At 42.4% G+C, this 20,144-nt stretch overlaps 1 protein-coding gene across 1 annotated transcript in view; it reads right to left on the bottom strand.

The window, feature by feature from the left end:
- Positions 1 to 15,570, bottom strand: part of rgl2 (ral guanine nucleotide dissociation stimulator-like 2) — a gene marked incomplete at its 3' end in the record, with an annotated part of 41,272 nt that extends 25,702 nt beyond the window's left edge. Inside the window, exons 1-3 of the mRNA XM_079240821.1 lie at positions 15,419 to 15,570; positions 10,627 to 10,793; positions 1,104 to 1,151 (exon numbers count right to left, since the gene is read on the bottom strand). Of these exons, the coding sequence (XP_079096947.1) occupies positions 1,104 to 1,151; positions 10,627 to 10,785 (207 nt within the window). The 5' untranslated portion in view covers positions 10,786 to 10,793; positions 15,419 to 15,570. The remainder of the gene's footprint in view (positions 1 to 1,103; positions 1,152 to 10,626; positions 10,794 to 15,418) is intronic.
- Between the last annotated feature and the right edge of the window lie 4,574 nt (positions 15,571 to 20,144).

Raw genomic sequence — 20,144 nt, 5'->3', positions numbered from 1 at the left:
CCAGCCAAGCGGCAACCTCCGGTGGTTAAAAGTGAACAACCGCAGTTTTTAGCCAGTTAACAACGTGACTTAGCTTTAGCCCGCTAACCTCTGTTAGCTGGTTAGCTCCTGCTATCTCTCGGTTAGCTCGGTTAGCTTTTAGCTACAGGCAGCTCGGAGTTCGCTCGATGTCAATCATCCACCATGACGCTCACAGCTCCCCTCTCGCATGACGACACGCATGCCCCTGCCAAGATGGTGATGGTAGGAACTGCCCACCGAGCTTCAATTCAGCTCTTCAGAAACCTACGGATGGCGTCACGGAGACTTCGTCCATCTCTTCATATACAGTCTATGTCTACACAACAGCTCATACCAGCGTTGCCTGGACCTGGACACCCTGGAGGCACTGAGTGGACCATGAACTCCTCTGTATAAAAGTATCCCAGAGTCAAACATGAGTCCATTTAACCCAGATGCCAAAGCTTGGCTGAGACCTTTCCCTGCTACAGGATCTGCTGTCTAGATCCATTAATCTAGACAGAATGACTGAAACTGAAAAGAATCAAGCAGTTGCAATGGTGCAGTCGAAGCTCAGACCTGCACCTGACTGAAATGCTGCAACGCGATCCTGAAGAGAGCTGTGCATAAATTAGCGCTGCAAACATCAATTACTGAAGCAATATTGTGAAAAAGAGAGATGCCCAGAATGTCTACAGTAACATCATGTAGGAAATGTTCACGTTGAGACATTGCTGCTGAATCAGAGGGTGGACTATTTCACACACAGCTTTTGCAGTTTTTGCTTGTTGTTTACAAAAAAAATCTTCTCCTACATGACTTCATTTCACGTCCTGATGTACAGAAACAGAATCTTAAGACTTCCTTTGTTGTTCTTATGATTGTTATCTGCCCCGCTGCACAAACCCACCACCACTGTGGTAAGAAAACAATGTTTATAACCAAATGTCTTTGAACTCATTTCCTCCACGCTGTATGTAGCACATGCAATCCTGTTTTAGCCTGAGGGAAAGTCCCTGACACAGTTACCCCATTTCAAACTGGTAATTCTCACAGCTTCTGCATGCGTGTGCGTTACAGCAGCGTCATGCAGCAGTCCTTACCAAATCCAGAGGACAGTACCAGGTAGTTTTCATCGGTGAGGGCTCTGCCTGAGGAGGAGACACACAACGAGTCAAAGCAGGGTTACACAGCTAATTTGTGCTCTTAGAGATAACATGACTCTTAATAAGCCAATTAGAAGCAAAGCAACATTTGTCATCATGAAGTACGCGTTCAGACGTGGGATCTCTTGGTGTGTCTGGAATGTGGCACCTTTAAATCATGTATACAATCACAAAGCTGCAAATAAAGCACAGCCAAAGGTGTTTTTTCTAATTCTGCAGGCTATCACTGTTATTAAGAAATGACTACTAATCCACATAACGCAAACCTTTCAAACATCCCCAAATATATTTATTTAAACACGTTGAAATGCAATAAAAATACAGTTAAAAACAACAAACCAGCAGGACAGCAGTTAATCTTATTTTTATGAAAGCAATCCAGACTCATACCCACGCAGTTATACAGCCTTCTGAAAACCTCCTTAATCACCTACAGTCCAACATAATCAATACCCTGAAATTTGCCTCGGCAGCATTCGCCTCCCGGACTTATCATCAACTACACACTGACACAGATGCTTCTTCGAGTACAGGGTCCTGCAGCCCAAGTCAGGTTGCAGACCGCAGTGAGTCATGGCAACAACCTTACGGGAAATATGACACACAGAAATACACCAGAGACATTTGAATGCTGCCAAAGATAAGCTGCAGATGACCCACGATACCACACAAGTAGCCGGTCACGTACCGCTCAACAGTTCTCTGACAGAGTTGCATGTTCATGGTTATTTACAAACGTACAATCAAACATCTGTAAAGAAGTGGTTAGAGGAGGTTTTTTTTTTATTGTTGTTGTTGCTTTTAGATCTAAGCGGCTTCGTCATGCGATAGATACCATCATTGGTGCTTCCTCCGAAGTTTATCGCATGATTTCATGTGGGAAGAAGCCAAATAATCCAACTGTCCCCCATGACGTGTTCAGATGGAATATTTCTTATTGCATGGCCACCATCTGAACTTGTTTATCTCTACATCAGTGGTTCTCAAACGTTTTGAGCCTCAACCCCCAAGACGACATATGTTGGTGTTCCCAACCCCCACCCCGTGCGATGAGTGAGCGATTCATCGTGTGATATATCAAATGTGTCATCTTGCAGGCATCCTCTAAACATAAGGCTGGAAAACAGTCAGATTAAAGAGGTTTAAGAGGCTTTTAGTGGCTCCGGTGCACCTCTGTGACATGCCGAAAATCGACTCTTCTCAGGGAGATAAAGAGTTTTTAATGTGACGTGTGTACTGACTCTGTCGTTTATGTGTTCATGTGTGAAAGATTAGGGTTCTAATTTCACAAATTTATCTCTATTTTGTGATAAAAATGGCAAATTTATTTAATAAATGCAGGCTATATATTTTATCTGGTGACCCACATGGGGTCCCCACCCCTTGTTGGATAACCACTGAACTGCATGAATGCATTTGGACCATCAACAATGAGCAGCCATTATTAAATAAAATTGAATTTTAGAACCAAAAAGAAAAAAAACAATGCCTCTGTGGTTTACTTGAGTAAACCTGTGAGCAGTAATGGAGTATTTGCACGCTGTTATGCGTTCTCTGTCATTATGTAAAGGAGTTCGGAAGCTGTGAAAAGGACTCAAACATGGCAGCTCCTTTGTTTACAAACAGATCACAATATTCAACTCACACGCTGCTCAAAAATCCCTTCTTACTGATGCTTTCGAATCTCTGACTTTTTCCATGATTAAAAATTCAGCAGAAAAGCGCTGCAGGCGTGACGTCTTCCTGGTGTCTGGTGCAATCTCCTAGATCATTTTAGATGATTTATACTCACACAGCATGAGTCAACTGTTTTGATCAGCAGAAAACATGGGCAACACCTTGGAAACACGTTCTCATGATGACAAAAACAGCCTCCCCCCCAAATTAAAACAAACCATAAACACCTTCCCAAACTAAAAATGGCCTCTAAAAAAGACACTCTCATGACCTGACTTGCATTTTAATTCATTAAAGCAAGTTAGCTAAATAAAATGCTAATTCATTGTCACAGAATGAGCTACGAAACATATTAAAAACAGCAGTAATGCCATGTGCTCCCCCCCTGCTCAGCTTAACGTGTAATTATTTATAATAAACTCATTTTAGCCTCTATTAGCCTCTTTCAAAGTACCTTGACTTGACTTGTTCGAAGGTCAGCGCTCCAAACAGACGCTACTGGCATTCAAAAAGGATCTTATTGGACTGGATATTATAGCATGTGTGCCAAACCTGCTATTCTACCAAGTGCTTCTATCTCTGCTTCTATGCAAACCAGCCTACGATTCTATCTTTCCCATGAACTCAGCTCACACACAAAAAAAGGGGAAAAATTGTCACACAAGTTACCTTTTCCTCTGCAAGTCCAGACAGGTAGTAATCCCTGAGCTTCCTGGAAAACTTCAGTATGAAGCCATGAGCATAGTCTCGAGTTTCTCCTAAACTTCTCATGTGTCGTCCAGTCGTTTCTAAAACCTCGTCTGATTTCAGGGTGAGTTGACCCAGATCTGTATGTTTTTGTCTGTACAGTGAGGCTCAGTATGGCTGGGGGTTGGTGTCATACACCTGAAGGAGAATCTAAGTCCAACCCCCAGGAGGCTTCATCTTATGGACACACCCATTACACTCATACACACACACACAGATAAGAACATGTTCATAGGGAGTGCTTGTTTGCTGCCGTCACTTTTCACCCACACATCTACAACTGTGCACATAAAAAAAGCTTCCCATACAGCAGTGATGTCCATACAATCAAAGGCCTTCATCAATGGACACAGGACACACACACACACACTCGTACAAACTGACAGACAAAGCCCTGAAGCTATTTCCAGAACAACAGCCCCTCTCTTTCAATCTCCCCTCCGTTCTCCAGCTCTCTTCCTTTATAGAGGACCTTCCCATGCAGATGAACCAGTTTGACTGTGTATCCGGTTTTTTACAACATAACAGCTAATAAGCTAGCTGCCCTCAGGCCTCGTACATGTAAACGAAAAACCTGAACTGCTGTTTGAACAAGTGTAAACTCTCAAGGCGAAGCGAAGTGATAAATGTTCAGATAAAACAGAAAGCAAGCTGTGTTTGTTTAAGAGGCTAAGGACATTGCAGAGTGAGGTTGTGTCAGGGATATGGAGACTTTCACCGCTGTTTGTGTGTGTGTGAAAGACAGTTAGCTTATTAGCAGATAGCAAACAGTACGGTCAGCACTGGGATAGGCTAAAGCAAAACATTTATCAGTTTACAGTGGCAGTTGCTTTGTAACAAAGCAGCTGTACTCATGCTCATAAGCTAGCCGTGCACTTTGCTTGACTCCAGGTAACTAGCATTAGCATATCACTTTATCAGTTTATTTTAGCAGCTGTTTGATGTGGCTAAATTATTCCCAACAATAATGTTGAAAGATACTTAAACATTTGACTGTAATAATTTTTTTTTCTTATTTGTTATGTAACACATAACAGCAACGCCTCCATATTCATCCTCCATGTGAAGGGCAGAAACCTTAAGCTAAGGATCGGCATGCACTGAACCCGGACCAGGTGTGGCAGCCAAACCCAAACATTTCCGCCACTGGCAGCTGCTGCAGTTTTCAGGCTTTTCTAAAAAGTAAACACTTCATGCCATTATAAGAAAATTCTGCAAAGATTATGCAACTACAGGGCGTGTGTAGGAGCGCTTAGCAAGGAGCGCTACTCCTTACTAAGCATGAGGGTGACAATACTACTACCTATATTACTATCTGTGAGGTATGACTGTCAGCAACTTTAGTTGGGCAGTTGTGGATACTTTCTCAGGTGAAAGTATTGTCTCTTGACACTAGTACTTACTGTAGAAACGTGGCTACTTCTCATGAGCTAGCAAGTGACTGCTAACTGCAATTAGCTTATCACTCGTCTGGCACAGATCCTGTGGGACTTGGTAATAATCACAGAAGAAACTAATCTGTTGTACTCCACACAAAAGCTGCTGCAGTGAATTGAAATGTTTTCAGTGGAGCACTAAGCTTCTGAATCCAGGCTGAATCTGGGTCTGAGAAACCAGCTTTTTCTTTAAATTGTATTTTGTAGATGTGTAATTTTGACTTTTGACTCAAATGCATGTGAATAAAAACTCATGATTGTGGGTGTGGTGAAGTCCAGCATTGCTTTTTCCTCAATGCAATGAACTTTTGTAAGCAGATGTTACTTGTGTTTGTGCCATTTGTGAAATGGGATCTCCTCTTACGCCCATAAGCACTTCTTTTTCTCAAAGTTCCTCCACCCCCTGCCTACATTCAGGAAGTACATAATAAGTGGAAACAAACACAGGAAGCAGGACATGCTGTCATGTTGTGAAGCTATTTTTCTTCCCCTCTCCTTCCATCACAAGCTGAAGCTGCGTCAACTTCTCCTCCTGAACAACGACGTCAGTTTTCGAATAGTACCAGGAAAGCACCGTGCAGGAAGCACAATCTCCATTTTAAGCTCTCACCCCCCCATCCCACTTTACCCCAATCTCAAACAACAACCGGTTCCAGTCTTTTTCCTTAAAGACATCCAAACAACCATGCTTCCGCTTTTGCCAAAACTTCAGGCTTTGAACAAGGAACCCTTTGCTGACGCCTGTCTTTTTCTGTCCTGCACAAGTCGTTCCTCTGAACAGGGGGTCATAAATATATCTTCTGGTTGTCTTTAAATATATTTAAAGACAACCATTGTTTTTTTGTTTTTTTTAGGGCTCTACGAACCAGACCCCTTCCTTCCTATCTTTCTCTCTACTCCTCTTCTCACGCTTTCATCTATGCATCCCCTGGTGCCCGTTATCTACTCTTTTTAAGTAAAAGTCTTTGGCATTCAGGTCAAAGTTCTAGTCTTTGTTTATGTTTGGGCTGGTAATCAGCATCTAATATTCTGCATGTTAGTTAAAAATAAATGTTGTCAGGTAAAGTTTGCCTGAAAGGTAAAATGTTGTGTTATTAAACCTTTTTTTAATAAATAATGTGAAATCACTTTATTCAGATTACATATGCATAATCCTTGTAGCATCATAAATGTTGCTAGTTGCCTGTATACAGAAATGCTATTAATTTTTCTGTATTCCAGCAGAGTTTTTCACAGAAAGAAGTTCAACTAGGGAGAAGAGAAATGCCATGATATTTAAAAAAAAAAAAAAAAAAAAAAAAAAAAAAAAAGATAATCAGGGAAATGAGGGAAATTCACACAGAAACATGAATGCAACTGCTGGTTAAGCTCCATTTACGCTCCACATTAACTATGCCAGGATGGAAAACTTTCTGTACGTCTTCAGCATCCTTTATGTGCACATTTTAGTCTGTTTTCAGAGAGCTTGACTGAGCAAACGCAACAGTTTCCCCAAAACATGTGGAGGCAGCGTTGTCCTGTACAGCTTACGTGTGACAAGCAAAAGGACCAAAGAAGAAAAGGTTGCTATGGCAACAGGTTAGACACCAGCCATCTTTTTTACGTTTGTTTCAGACTTTATCTTTTGTCATGATCTCCTCCACTATCGCCATGATTGACAAGGAAACTGTCAGAGCTTGAAGGTGAATTTTGAACTCTACACTGCCCCCTAGTGGATGCGCTGTCTAACAACCAAGCTAACGTAAAGTGTGCATGGGACTACTTGGGCAATGGAGCTTCACAGCATTTGAGGGAGATATACCTATTTGCTTACATAAATGGAGCAAAAATTAGACTTTACGCTGAGCTGTGATGTGTCTTTAATTTAGTTAAACAGCTGCACAAGAATACTTCTCTCAATGTGTTCGCACCATATGGCTTCAACAAGCCCCAATTATAAATACTTAGTTACGTAATGATATAAAATATTTCTGTATTAGGAAGCTTTGCAATGTGAAAAGGGGAGGGAAATGATGGAGTAAGAAACAAAACTGAAATATATTGATATAATATAAATCCCTGTACATAAGATACGTATAATAATCAAGTATCAGTTTTAACATGTTGGGAGGAATTGTGGAGTATCATTATCCTTTTATAAAACATGGTTTATGTTTCTGGTAAAGGTATCATATCGGGGTCTTTGATGTTTCCTTCCTTAATATGAAAAGTTCCAATCGTGGGGGCAACTTGAGCACATCCACGTCATTCTACTTCACTTGGAGTCTTCTTCAGAAAAGAAGAAAATAGACAAAAAAATCAAGTTATCTTTTAGTGTTCTCAGTCATATCGACGAGTACTTTTTCCCTCTTTTTAATCATTTGGACCCAAATAGATTTAAAAAATTGGTTTATGTTTTAAAATCTGTAATATTTTTCTCGATTGTGCTTCCTCTCATAATAACTCAGTGCTTAATTGATTAAAAGCATTGACAACAATATTTTACCAAAATGCGGGATATGGGAAAGCAAGTCTTCCAGATTAAACAGTCGTATTTGTCATTTGATGGCATCTCATTACTCTGTGCAATAGGATACTGCCCATACAAGCAGTATGATGTACCTGATCATTTCTACACCGAAGCAGACGTCATTCTCTGGGATGTTGCTTAACAAAACCACAAGGTTGTCATAATGGGGAAGGAAGGGTGGCTAGATGACACTGTTAAGCACAACACTGTCAACCTTAGGACTCTGTGTCCCTCAAGGTTGAGACCAAGAAATAATTCCAACAATTTTGCTTTAATATAATGAGAAAATAGTCATTGTGTGAATTCATATACATTGCTTTTACAATTTGCACTGTTCTTTCAGAGGCTTTTCTTTTTACATCGAAACAAATATTATATTATATTATATTATATTATATTATATTATATTATATTATATTATATTATATTATATTATATTATATTGTATTATATTATATTATATTATATTATATACTGACATATAATGCTATTTCTTGGATGATTTTAAGATACAGCATCACTTCAGAGAAAGATCATGATTGGGGCTAAAATACATTCTTTTTACCATGCAGTTGTGTCTGTCATGAATTCCATTCTTACATATCACTGGAAACAACAAGGATTCACATATTATTAAAAAGTAATTACAGTCTGTGCCTATCTCCGTGCAAATTTACATTTATTGAATGCATTAATTTTTGCAAATTCTATATGCAAACTATTATATATTTGCTTTCATTAAACTGCAAGAGAATTTTAGGCTTATTGTACTTAGATGTTGATGCATGCAATGTTAACTTCAATTCCCTCAGGATACATGTCTGTGTTTCAGTTTCCAGATGGAAAACCAGATTCCAGTTCCAGCATGTATAGAGGGAGGGATGTACCGAATGTGCAAAGTGAATAAATTCAGCCCATAGGCCACAAAAAACATCGGCTGGACACTCGTGGTAAGAGCTATTCCACCTACCACTAACACCTCTGATAACACTGTTGATCAGAATTCCAGTTCAACCCAAATGTGAAAGATGGATGAGTGAAATCTTTTGCAAAAACGAAGAATGAACTGGGCTTTCTGCACAAAAAACCAGCCTTGTCTTCTCAAGAATGTCTTCACCATGAAGCAGATTTGCATCATTCAGCCTCTCAGCTCATTTTTTACACCAATAATTAGGATAAACAGGTTTTTATTGGCTATCTAGCCGACCAATCAGAGCTGTTTGAGATAGGTTTCAAAAAGGCAAGAAAAGGGGCAAGCTGGGACCAAATGCAATCGTTTGGTGACTGGAAGTACCTGTTACTTTATTCAAAAGAGTTTCTTTAAAACAGTTTCATAAAGTTTTACTCATCATGATACGTCTATGAGAATAACAGTAAAATAGGATGTATAAAAGTGAGTTAGTTAGTTACCTAATTAGTTATACTGATCATGAGTTTAGACTGGTGGCTCAGTCTTGCTGCAGATCTCCTTTATCATTGTGCATCATGTAACATTATCACCATCTGTAACGTGAGCCTGAAGCAGGGAAGCAACGTGACTTTCAGCTTTATTGTTCGACATTATAACTTCATGCATCATGACTCATACAAGTTTCTCTCATTAAAGACCAAGCGGCCTGTATTGGATTTCACTTGATATATGTCCCTGGAGAGAGCCTGTGCTACCGGATACTGTTTATGGTGAGAGCAGGTGTACACTGCATTGACCAGCAAAACCACTGCATTCATTATTTACTGAGAAGTCTGGCAGCGAGCATGTGACATGAGCTCAAAGGAAGTCTGATCGTTTGGAAAGAGAGTCTGTGCAACTTCTTTTTTTAGCTGCAAAGAGTTTCTCGAAGCTCTGTGTGAAGTTAAACCAAAGAGCCATGTGCAGGTCATGTGTGTCTACAGCCTAAGAGCTGGTCAGGCGGTTATTTAGCCTGAAAAAAAAAAAAACAACTTTCACCCATGTGGCTGTTAATGACGACTAAAAAGCTATAATCAAAGAGCCTAAACTTAGCACACCCTCAGTCTGTAAAAGCTCCCGCAGCAAACATCTGTTCAGGCTCAACACTCCTCACATTCGTCACTAAACATTAACAGAGGTGAAAGATCATGAGCCCACCTCTGAATGAACCCTTCAGCCTCCATATTAGCTTTAGCTCACTTAGCAACGATTGGGCTCAGTGCATTAGCCGTTAAAAACACCACCATGCAGTCCAACAAAGCTAAAATCCACAACCCTAACAGGGTTTTTAGGTTATGCTGTCAACGTGTTAAGAGGCCGAAAAAAAAACTAAGTTGATTATGTTTACAAATGGTAATAAACATGACAGCTGATATTCAAATGAGCATTAGCTTAGCATGTATTGGGTCAAATCCCGAAGAATTTGACAGATAATAAGTTTTGAAATCATATTTTGACTTAAAAAGGTGCTCCACAGTGGAATTTTCTTCATTAAGATTTAGATGGAAATGCTTGGAGCTGTCCTTTAAGTATAAAGATATTTAGCAAGAAACTAACAATTGGTATATTACCTGTTATTGTTCGAAAAATGCTGTATTAAAGAGATTTTTGAAACAGTTAGGTTACAAAAGCAGTGAACCTGAAGGCAAACCCACAGCATTCCTCAAGTCTGCAGCGCTAGCATGGCTAAATGAAACTGCTAATAAAACTGTGCTTGAATTGAACTTATTTTCTCAGTAAAAGAGCCCTGAGATAAATTCCTATTTGAATTTATCCTCTAAAACTAAAGTTAAGTGAAATTGAACAGATTTATTGTTTGAATGTCATAGTACTGCATTACATAGTTTCCTCTCTGTTTCTGAAACCAGTCTGCCGCATCTGCTGTTTACTCGGCAAACTGGTAGATGAACGCAACTCATACGGTTTCATGTGACGCTGCTCAAAGGACTATCAGCTGTGCAGACCTTGGTAAATGAAAAGGTAAATCTCGTTACTGTGCAAAGATCAAAAAACCTCTGACAACACCATGGACATAATTACAGAGCACAGCTGCAACATACGTAATAGCTCCATCCAGCAGAGCTGTAACTCTCTACAAGATGCTGAAAGAGTTTCAGTGAGGCCAAAGGAAGACAGACTGACCTGTGACGTTTCCAATTCATAGCTGACACCCCTTCTCCCTGATTGGTTGATTGGGGTTCCCCTGTCAGGTGATAAAGGTCGGTAGCCAATGAGAGGCACATCGTTTGACTCCACCCCTGGCAGGTCATAGCCACCTGTTCGCATGTTACGGGGGAGCATGATGGCAGCTGGAGGAGCATAGAAGAAGAAACGATTAATGGTCTTTTCAGCAGTTGTTAACAAAATATTCAAGGTGGTTTTTTAGTGGAATTCCCTCTGTCTGTGTTCAGAAATTCAACTTTATTTAAACCCAGACAGCATTAAAGAATGTTTGGCCTAAATATGACCCACATCTGCAGTTTCAGTTGGCCCATATTTGGCCATTTACTTGGTATGAGTGTGCTTTCCAAAACTCAGCCACATGACCACCCCATGTGACAAAATTTCTCCAGGCTGGTGTAGGTACCAGATGTGCTCGGGTAGCCCAATCTGCTTGGGACCCTGCGCCTGCCGATGACGTCACAGTACATGATTGGTTTGATGTTGGCACTGTGCTGTAGGAGATTATGTTTGGTATGGATCCCAGATTGTAGTTCTTCTTCGGATGAAAGGCAACAACTTTTACAAAAAAAAAAATCATTACCTATTGATAGAAACCAGCCTGACTGTCACCTCTGACGTCTGAGAGCAGAAAGACCACCCAGAAGGCATAAAAAAATGACACAATTTTTAAAAAGTAACAGTGTGACAAAAAGCTAATATTAACAACTCCTTTTCATGGACTGGCGACCTGTCCAGGGTGCACCCTGCCTCTCGCCCAGTGATTGCTGGGATGGACTCCAGCTTCCTGCGACCATTAACTGGATTAAGCAGTTAAGAAAATGGATGGATGGATGGATGAATGGATGGATGGAACGTAAGAGCGTTCATATGTACACAACTCTCTGGGACGCAGTATGGTGATTGACTTTGTACTTGTATTGTTGGAGCTGCGGCCACATGTCTTGGACACTTGGATGAAGAGTGGGGCGGAGCAGTCAACTGATCACCACCTGATGGTGAGTTGGCTCAGATGATGGGAAAGAAAGCCGGTCAGGCCTGGCAGGCCCAAACTTGTCATGAGGGTCTGCTGGGAACATCTGGCAGAGTCCCCTCTCAGAGCAAGTTTCAACTACCACCTTCAGCCGAGCTTCAACCATGTCCCAAATGAGACGGGAGACATTGAGTCCGAATGGGCTGTGGTTCTGTGCCTCTATTGACAAAGGTTTAAGGCCATTGGTGCCTGTCCTGGCAGTAAGCCCTGAACTCGTTGGTGGACACCTGCAGTGAGGGATGCCGTCAAGCTAAAGGAAGAGTCCTTTCAGGCCCTCCTGGCCTGTGGGACTCTGGAGGCAGCTGATAGGTATTGAGAGGCTAAGCAGGTTGCAGCTTCGGCTGTCGGCAAGGCAAAAACTCAGGCGTGGGAGGAGTTCAGCGAGGCCATGGAGAACGATTTCCAGATGGCTTCGAGGCAATTCTGGTCCACCATCTGGCAACTTAGGAGGGGGAAGCAGTACTCTCAATGCTGTGTACAGTGAAGATGGGTAGCTACTGACCTTAACTCGGGACGTTGTCGGTCGGTGGAGGGAATACTTTGAAGACCTCCTCAATCCTACGAAATGACTTACGATGAGGAACCAGAGCTGCGGGACTTGGCGGTGGACTCTCCTATCTCTGGGGTTGAGGTCGCTGAGGTGGTTAAAAAGCTCCTTGGTGGCAAGGCCCCAGAGGTGGATGAGCAAACTGGGGTGGTGGTGCTCCTTTTAAACAAGGGGGATTGGAGGGTGTGCTCCAACTACAGAGGGATCACACTCCTTAGCATACCTGGGAAGGTCTATTCAGGGGTGCTGAGAGGAAGGTCTGTCAGGTCGTCAAATTTCAGATTGAGGAGGAGCGGTGCAGTTTTCGTTCTGGTCGCGAAACAGTGTACCAGCCTTATACCCTCTTTGGAGTCCTGGAGGGGGCATGGGAGTTGGCCCAACCAGTCTACAAGTGCTTTGTGGATTTGGAGAAGGCGTTCGACCGTGTCCCCCAGAGGCTCCTGTAGAGGGTACTTTGTGAGTATGGGGTACCGAACCCCCTTGTACTGGTCCCTGTACGACAGGTGTCAGAGCTTGGACCACAATGCCGGCAGTAGGTCAGATTTGTTTCCGGTGAGAGTTCGACTCCGCCAAGGCTGCCCTTTATCATTGATTCTGTTCATAACTTTTCTGGACAGCAGTCGAGGTGTTGAGGGGATCCGGTTTGGTGGCCTCAGGATTGGGTCCCTGCTTTTTGTGGATGACGTGGTCCTGTTGGATTCATCTGCCCGTGATCTCCAGCTCTCGCTTGAGCGATTAGCAGCTGAGTGTGAAGCGGCTGGGATGAGAATCAGCACCTCCAAGTCTGAGACCATGGTCCTCAGCTGGAATAGGGTGGATTGCCCTCTCTGGGTTGGGAGTCAGGTCCTGCCTCAAGTGGAGGAGTTTAAATATCTCAGGGTCATGTTCACAAGTGAGGGAAGGATGGAGCATGAGATCAACAGACGGATCGGTGCGGTATCTGCAGTATTGCGGACTCTGCTCCAGTCTGTCGTGGTGAAGAAGGAGCTGAGCCAGAAGGCGAAGCTCTCGATTTACCAGTTGATCTACATTCCTACCCTCATCTATGGTCATGAGCTGTGGGTCGTGACTGAAAGAACGAGATCTTGTATACAGGCAGCTGAAATGCGTTTCCTCCGCAGGGTGGCCGGGCTCTCCCTTAGAGATAGGGTAAGGAGCTCGGTCATCCAAGAGGGGCTCAGAGTAGAGCCGCTGTTCCTCTGCATCGAGAGGAGCCAGTTGAGGTGGCTCGGGCATCTGGTCAGGATGCCTCCTGGTCGCCATTCTGGTGAGGTGTTCCAGTCCCGTCCCTGCGGGAGGAGATCCCGGGGAAGACCCAGGACACGCTGGAGGGATTATATCTCTCGGCTGGCCTGGGAACGCCTTGGGATCCCCACTGCAGACAGATGTGGCTGGGGAGAGGGAAGTCTGGGCTTCCCTGCTTAGGCTGCTGCCCCTGCAACCCGACCCGGGATAAGCGGCAGAAGATGGATGGATGGATGGATGGATGGATGGATGGATGGATGGATGGAAATTTAGGTTGCCAAAGTAAATGGGATATAAGATTAAAAAAAATATCTTGGTATTTACAGACCCTGAGCAGATCTGGGTCTTATGAAATGGAGCGCAATGTAGGGTGACGTCATGGGCAGGAGCAAGGTCCCGAGCACATCTCGTTCCACACAAACCTTTACAGTGCTGTAACTGAGCTTTATGTCCGAAGGTAGCCCAGATTAGGCCCAAATGTGTATCACCTTGAACAACTTTATAGCCAGTTTACTTCTCAACTAAAGTCTGTGTGTTTCTTTAACATCAAAAGATAACATAGAGAAGTAATATTTACTTAATAATACATAGTTTGAAAAATTACTGCACATTTCATTCTTCTGAATGAAAAAATACTTCAAATAATGACACAGAATAAGCTGTCAGAAAATGCCCTGTGAAGACACATCCAACCTGCAACGTAACCACAGTAAAACCTGATAAAGTTCAATGTTTGTTTACCTGGAACTAACTGACCAGCAGGAACTGCTTCAGTGATTTTTTTTGCTTCAGTGATCATTGAAGCAACTTCTAAAAAGAAATTTAGAATGAAAAAAAGTGAGCCGGTTGTATGTTGCAATGGAGGACTTGGCTAATTTGTTTAACACATTCACTGTGCCGGACACCAGTCCGGGATTTGCATCACAGCCCTTCCTTGTTTTTCCCCCTTTTCTCCTCTTTGGTATTTTGACTGCAGTGAAGATAGGCATCAAGTAAACACTGCTGGAGGAAGAGAGGTGTAGGAGGGACAGAGATGTGTGGATTGATATGGTGCGAGTACTGTGGAAATGTCAGATGCAGACTGGCATACAGTGATGCTAACCTGTAGCTGTGATGTGTGACAAAATAAATGCTGTGTGTTACAGCTTTCTTTTGTTTATTCCTGAGAAAAACAGAAGGATAGGCTGCAACAGTCTACTAACGCCTTCACTCAGGTGGAAATGACCTTCAGTCAAGGCGCTGGAGCCATCTGTCTGCCACCTTTTGATTAGAAAACAGCAGCTAAAAATGAAAAGCTTCAACTTTTCTCTGAATTCAAGCAATACAGCTCTGACTTGTAGCACTGCTTTTATCTTTTAGAACCCTCTTTTTGCTGTGGTTTCCTGATTTTATTCATTATGTTCTTACAAAACAGCCAGTTTGCAATAAGCATGAGTAAGTGGGGGGAAGGGGGGCAGACTGGAGGGAAACAGGGCATTAAGAGGGCAGCTTGTGTCCTGACCAACGGCAATGCAGTGGTCTGAAAGGCTGCTATTCACAAGCTCTGACCAAAGCAAGCAACCCACATATGACTGAGGTACACACACACACACACACACACACAAACGCACACCAGACAACGCTGTAATTAGGTTACATTTAAGTCACACCCCATAATGCTCCTTTTCAGCTCAATAAATGCAGCCAAAGGGAGGTGCTGCATACATGTTGAGCATACAGGATGGTGTCAGGATGGCTGTGAAGCTCGAGACTGTGCGGACTGAAAGTTTGCGCGTGCTGACACTCCCATCAAAGCACACAAGAGTAAACGATGGTAGTAGTTCCTTCCTACTGTGACTCACGCAGCGTTATGAAGCCAGAAAAACGATCTTTAAAGGGGGAGATTATTAAGCAGACTGAGAAGCAGAGATAGCGGAAGCTGGACTTACTGAGAGACAAGTGTCATTCGCAGGACGGGAAGGTTCCAGCTGGATCAGAGACAGCATCGCATGACCGCGCTGCTTGGGTTGGTGGTCGGCTCAGCTGGAGGGAGTTGCGCCCATCTGTGCCACCGTCACACCGACAAGACAAGGGGAGTCTCCTTCCTCCGCCTGACCCCCCACCACCCCCACCCTGTCTGTCCCCTCTATCAGCGTCCCCACACGGCTCGTCTGTCCAGCCTTCAGCAGCTGATAGCGCACTTCGGTGTGGCTGCAAACTCCCTCCCTCTCCTCCTCCTCCTCCTCCCCCCTCTCCTCCTCCCCCTAACGTCGCAGTTCCTGCATGTTATGCAGTCAGTGCGCAGACAACAGATCTGTCTCCCTGTGGTCCACGGTGACAGGTCCCCACACAGCAACCCACCCCGCTGCTCCGGGAGGATGACACCTCAGAGACCAGCTGCTAGACGGCGCAGGAACGCGGTCACGCGCACGCAGACACGCGCTTTCTGTTGTCATAATCAGCTCTTACAGCCTCTTAAACGTTTTTAGGTTGATTTAATAAACCTCATGCTGATCTTTTATATGTTAAAATTAAAGCTTAAATTCAAAATGTATTGTTAGTCTAAGCAGACTCTGGAAGAGACAACACAGTCTGTCCTTAAACTTACATTTCCAAACACAATAAACTTCATCTGCATCACATGTCTGACTCAAGTCCTCCTGGTCTAGTTGCACACTCTGCCCTGTTTGAAGACGTTGCTTTGCACATTTACGTATCTGCCATTAAAAGTTTGAGATATAATCTTTTGCACAGCCTGTGTAACGCACCAGTAATAACACATGTCAAGTATGTACATTCCCAGAATTATTCCAGAATAATTTTAGTTAAAAGTGCAGCAACTCAAAAAAATAAAAATAAAAAATAAAAAATAAATATATATATATACATATATATATATATATATATATATATATATATATATATATATATATATATATATATATATATATATATATATATATATATATATTTAATCAGCAGATTAACTGGTGTAAGGTAAGGGTGCCACAATTAGGTATAAAAGCTGCATCTATCAATGGTTTAATTTTTTTCAAAGCACATATCGGTCGGTTGGTGTCAAATCCAATCAGGGAACCACCAGTAAGTTAAAAAATAGTTCTCAATGCATGATAGTAAAGAAAAGAGGTCTTTTGGTATCTATAGACCAGGATATTGCGAATGCCCAAGGACAGAGACCACTAAATATTCAGGCAGCACTGTGTAATAAATATGATCAATATGGTCCCATGAGCTCAGGAGGACCTGGTAAAATTTCTCTCGGCACAAAAAAACGTGACTTTAAACTATATTTCACAATGAGGAAGATCTGATCTTTGCATTTCAGCATCAATGCCATGGATGACTTCATACCATTCTGCATGACTTCCAACAGCATGACTTCATACAGAGTGTGTGTGCTCGACTGGGCTGCCTGCAGTCGACACCTGTCTCCTATTGAAAATGTATGGAGCCTCAGGAAAAAGAAGATCTGACAACAACAACCACAGACTGCTGAGCGGCATCTTGAATTCAGTAAAAATTGACAGATTCATCTATAAAAACTGCAATAATTTGTATTTTCCCAAACCGTTAAAACAGCTTTGACTCATTTTACTCCTGACATCAAAGTTAACGTACAGAAATAAACTACAATAATCTTGATGTATTTACCTCACACAGACTCAGAATAGAACAATTAGCTGAGTATAAATATCTGAATCAAGCATCTGGATTGATCAAAAATTGATATTCCAGTCCCGCATGGATGATTTTCTGTGAGACAAAAGATTGATTTTTTTCAACAGAAACACAGTCAGTGTCATTTTCTGGTGGGAAAATACATTTTCATGTCAGTTTTAGACAGTTGTGATGTGATTAATGTGCAGAAAATCATGTTTAGCTGTGAAACTTGTGGCCCTTTAATGGGATACATCATCTAAGTTGATACTGGAAGATACTTGATGTCTCTTCATAAAGCTGTGACTACCTTATTCCCTGTTAGAGCTGCTATAATATACACATTGATTCACATACAGACCAAATCTTACATCATGATTTTACATCACAGTTCATGATGTTGATAATGATCATGATAAAGGATTAGTTCACCTTAAATAAAGCATTTCCTGAAATCCACTTCACGATATTTAGTGGGCTAACAGCAGAAACTTTGTGTAAAAACTTCCAATTTCAAGTTATAACAGTTTGTATAGGCTGTTGGATTTGATTACGCATTTGATCTCTTCTTATTAATTTATTTAGTTATTTATTTACCCTTTTTTTTAAACTACCATGTTTGCAGATTTGAAGTAACATCTAATTTTATATTTAGATAATTTTATACATGAAATGAGGCATTCTAGTTACCAGACGCTGCTAATGTCTGTTTTGGCTCTTGGCTGTCTGTTGTTTGTTAATATTCTTTATAAATGATTTAATGTCTTGGAACGAGGGACGTTCTTTAATATTCAAGTACTGACAAAAAGTTGCATAATATATATGACTTCTACTAACAACGGCAATGATAATTCTGCAAAACTTTGCTTATTTTTCATAGATTTGGAACATTTAGGGGTTCAGAACATGAATGAAACAGAAAATGTGAGCAACAGAAATGTGGATTTTGAGTCTCCAAATGTGGGCAGACAGCCCTAAATGCTGAAAACAAACTTCCCATGATGAAGTATACCGGCATATTTTATTATCTGCTTTCTCTGATTTTCACCAAATTCTCTTAAACTGCATTTTTTTCCTTTCCATTCAGAAGTTTGAGGTATTTTCCTGCATACTAAACTGTCCAACCAAGCTTATGTCTTTCTAACTTAAGCATTGTATAAAGTTTTTGTTCTGATAAGATTCAAAATGACCAGAAACAGCAACATGAAAAGTAATGATGAAAAAATAGCATCATATGATGATGCTCTGTGCTGCTGTGTGAAGTTTGGGGAGTTAAAGAGACATGCTGTTCCTCTGGGACCTTATTTTTCTTCTCACCCTCACACCCCTGGGGCTTTTGTCAAACTTCCTCAGCCTCTGCTCACCATCATCTGTCAGACTGGGTGCAGAACAGGAGGGCTACTGGTATTTGCTCGCCCCCCAGTGGTCACGTGTGGAAAATGGCCTTTCATCTCTTTTCGCTGCCAGGGGCCATTTTGAACCTTACAATGCTGTTTGTTACACACACACACACTGAACCTTAAGATATAAACAAATATGGATTAAAAGGCAGAAAGAAAAGATTAAATTTTGTAGTAATCTAAATATATCAACTTAATTTTTATTCTCTTAAGTAGTTATAATGAGCTGTCATAAACCACACAATGTGAACTTTCATCTTAAGACTCTAATCTGCTTGCATGAAGTTGCTGCACATGTTTTCATTTGTCATTTTTTCCGGATGCAGGAGATTATTCCTCTGAATGTTTCGCCCACATTGCAGTTTAACTGCAATATTCTGACTTAAAATCCACACATTTTTTCAAGTTTGGTTGAATTTTTTGTAGATTTTTTTTTTTTTTTAAATGTAATCTTGCTGGAAATAAATACTCCTGTTTAAGACCCGTCCACCATAACAAGCCAGCAGGTGAGTAATTCTGCAGGACAGGACCCGAACCTCAGCTCTGAAGCTCAGCTGTTGCAGTTTCAGCTTCTGCTGGGAAACTTTTCTTCAGCTGGTCTCTGAAACCTCGGACTTGGCCAGTCCTGTTTGTTGGAGAGCAGTTAATGAGGCGGCTAAAGTCACTAATTGGCCACTTAATTGGTGTCTTTCCACGGCGCGCGCTGCGCTGCGCCGCCATCCCTCCCTCCTGCGCCCAGACAGCCCAATCCCACCTTGTCAGAACCATTCGGGGTCAAGTCTGTCAGACGGGAAGGTGCTCCAGCTGAAGGACCCCCCCCCACCTCTGGATCAGTATCTCCCTCCCACTCCATCTCGGTGTTTTATGTCTGCGTCACAACAAGCGAGAGGTAGGGATGATGGCGTCTCTGGCGGCTTGATTCCGGCGCAGCTCTGACAAACCCGCCTTAATAGCATCAGTAGGAGGAGGTGGTGGTAGGAGGAGAGGGGGGAGAAGAGCAACAGCGACGGGAACATGACGAAACGGCACCGCGGAGGACGGACAAACTAGACTGAGAGACGGACGGACGGTCAGTCGCCTTTCCCCCCCTCTCCTCCTCCTCCTCCTCCTCCTCCTCCTCCTCGGTGACGGCTTGACTGACACACACAGGCGCTTGCCACAGACAGGGACATACATGCACACCATCCACTTTTTGCCAACAGACCAGCTGCGCATTGGAGATCCTCAGCAGATGAGGACATTTCATGTCCAGCCTGTCCAGGAATCACTGTGACCCCGACGGGAAGGAGTTGGACTTGACAGGTACCCTTCAGCCGGCCAGCTCACTGTAATTTACCTCATTTCCATCTCATGCACACACACACACACACACACACACACACTGTTTTTGCACCCTGCGTCTGTCTTTACTTGAGTGCACGCACTGGAACAAATGCTCAACGTGCAGATCATGCCTGCAGAGTCATTTCATGCACCTATTCAAGTTTTTAAGGTGTTGGGAGAGGAGGTGAAGACCACAGCAAAGTGCATGGCAGGTGCTTCAAGTAGCAGCTCAGTGATCTTTGCCCATTCACTCAAACTGTATTGCAGTAGTCAT

The sequence above is a fragment of the Telmatherina bonti genome, assembly GCF_933228915.1.
Source record: "Telmatherina bonti genome assembly, chromosome: 5".
In the NCBI taxonomy this organism is placed as follows: Eukaryota; Metazoa; Chordata; class Actinopteri; order Atheriniformes; family Telmatherinidae; genus Telmatherina; species Telmatherina bonti.
This window is presented reverse-complemented; position numbering and strand designations above follow the sequence as displayed.